General features: G+C 45.5%; 1 protein-coding gene across 1 annotated transcript; it reads left to right on the top strand.

Annotated features, from left to right (window-relative positions):
* Nucleotides 1-1,092: 1,092 nt before the first annotated feature.
* Nucleotides 1,093-2,153, top strand: LOC112460244 (uncharacterized protein PF11_0207-like; the record flags this gene model as incomplete). The annotated part of the gene is made up of 3 exons (XM_025024846.1): nucleotides 1,093-1,108; nucleotides 1,160-1,758; nucleotides 1,882-2,153. Coding segments are annotated over exons 1-3 (887 nt in total), but the record flags the coding sequence as incomplete, so codon positions are not given.
* Nucleotides 2,154-2,407: the final 254 nt, after the last annotated feature.

Below are 2,407 nucleotides of genomic sequence, written 5' to 3'. Positions count from 1 at the left end.
AGCGTGAGCGTTGGTAAGCGTGTGTGTGTGTAAGAGAGTCAGTGAGATATAGAGAGTCAGAGAGTTAGGAAGGGAGAAGGTGCGTGAAAGACGAGAGAGTAACGCGAGATTAACGAGCGAGCGCGAACTAAGAGCGTAGGGCAGAGGCCCGAAACGAGTGTATTTCCAATAAGTGTATTCAGCGTGATTTAATTAAAGACGAAAATGGAAAACCGACCCCTCGTGTGATTATTAATCTCCGAATCGAGAACTCCTACGAGCCACCGACGAACCATCCGCGACAAAGTTTCGAGACAGAGTTGAGATACCGCGAGTCAATAGTACGAAAGCAGTTAACAACTCGTATAATATATTAACCCACTACCACACGGATGATATATTACATCGTCAATTTTCACAAAATTCTATATACCGGACGAAACACGTCTTGACGCGTTTGCACACAGATCGAGACTACGGGCCTTGATCGAATAACCTCTTGACGAGACTGATGAACACGCACGCACGTACAGACATGTTTACGATTCGCGACTTTGAAAATGACAATCGGACGCAGGCGTCGTGGGCGTGAGTTTGACCCCCCCCCTCCCCCGCCTCTCTCCGTACTCGCGAGTAATGCCGCGTGCACACATGCATCCCGCACTTACCACGCTCGAGATACATTACGACGCGGTAGCCAATTATTCTTTCGCTTATACGAAAAAGCGATAAATTAACTGGCTACCGCGTCGCGTTTCGCCGTGCGATGTGAGAGTTGCGGATGAATTAGACGAGAGTTTAGAGGGAAATTGGATACGAGGTAGGCGATAAACCGAGAGAAAGGTAGGAAGAAGAGCTTAAATTTAGGATAGGATAATAGTTGCAGTAGGAAAGTATTAATTAGTAAAGGAAAAGAGCGTTAAATATTTTAGAGAGAGGAGAGGTTAGGTGAGAGAAAGCGGGAGAAAATCGCGGTGCGTTCCAAAAGGGAGCGAGATTTGCGCCACGCATAGAGTAGGTAGCGACACTAGACACTAGACGGAACGGCTTAAGCATAGAGGTAGCGGTTAAGGAGATTGGCTGGAAGAAGAGCGTGCACGTGGGGCGCACAGGATGGAGGAAGAGACAGGTGAGAGTTAGAAGGCAGCAATAACGAATAAAGATGAGAATCCGGCTACAGTGTCGGATTGCTCATGCAGTGAGAAAACGGATAAGGAAGTTTTTGCCACACCAAAAGAAGAAAAAAGAGGAAAAGGAAGACTTACAAAGGAGGAGTTCAGAAGGAGAGAAAGATCGCGCTCGCTCAGCATACTGGAGTTTATGACAAGTGATAACAGTACGGCATGCGAGTTAGCAAAAGCCAAGAGGAAAAGAGAGGAAAACGAACAACGTACGATGGAAATTTTCAAGAGAGATAACAAGACAGTGAGAACGCCACCAGGTATGGACAAAGCGAAGGATGGAGCCGGTGGGGTAGGTAAGAAGAAAGAAGAGGAAGGAGTTCTGTCAGCAACAAAGAAGGATGAGGAGGACGGTTCGCTACTAGCCGTCTTGAGAGAGATTAGAAACGAAATGAGGGATCTGAGGGAAGAGATGAGAGAGATGAGAGAGAGGATGAACGTCTTAGAAGAGGGTCGGAGAAAAAAAGAAGAAAAAGTAGAGGAAAGGATGGATAAGATAGAAGTGAGGCTATCGAAGATCGAACGAAGAAGTGAAAACATAACGGATGAAACGACCAGCGGCAAAATGGAGGAGATCGTGGGAAAGGTGGCGGAGCTGGTGAGGAAGAGAGAAAGAAATATAAAGGAAAGGAAGGAAAAGAAAAATAATTTAGTGATCAGAGGACTACATAAAGAGGAAAACAAGAGCTTAATAGACACAGCAGAGACGTTTCTGGAGAAGGAGTTTGGTGCAAGAGCGCGAGTGAAGAAAATGCGGCCAGCAGGCAGAGTAGGAGGAGAGATAATAATAGTCGAAATGGACTGCTGGGAAGCGAAGGATAACATCATGAAGGAGAAGAAGAAACTGGGAAGTAAGAAAATTTTCATTGATCACGATTTGACCTTTGAAGACAGAGAAGTGCAAAGACGGATAAAAGAAAGGGCATGGAAAGAGAAAACAGAAGGAAAATGGGTGAAAATAGGTTTTAGGAAGCTAGAGATACAAGGCAGAAAGTATTGTTATGCCGCGTTGCCGATTGGTGACGGCTTACGGCAAAACGTTTATTATTTTCGGGATATCTTGACCTTACGAGTTGGGACTCGGTAGGCACAGGCGGGCAGACTAGGAAGCGGTCGGGTTCGCAGGTAGAACAAAAGGTGTAGGCGTCGTTAAATGAACTTCACTTCGTTTTACTTTATATTGGAGCTTTATTTCAGCGCTCCTGTTACACTCACTAACTTACACTTGTAGTTGCCTTTCACAATTA

This window comes from Temnothorax curvispinosus, unplaced genomic scaffold (genome assembly GCF_003070985.1).
Source record: "Temnothorax curvispinosus isolate PA1 unplaced genomic scaffold, ASM307098v1 QBEX01010432.1, whole genome shotgun sequence".
Classification (NCBI taxonomy): domain Eukaryota; kingdom Metazoa; phylum Arthropoda; class Insecta; order Hymenoptera; family Formicidae; genus Temnothorax; species Temnothorax curvispinosus.
This window is presented reverse-complemented; position numbering and strand designations above follow the sequence as displayed.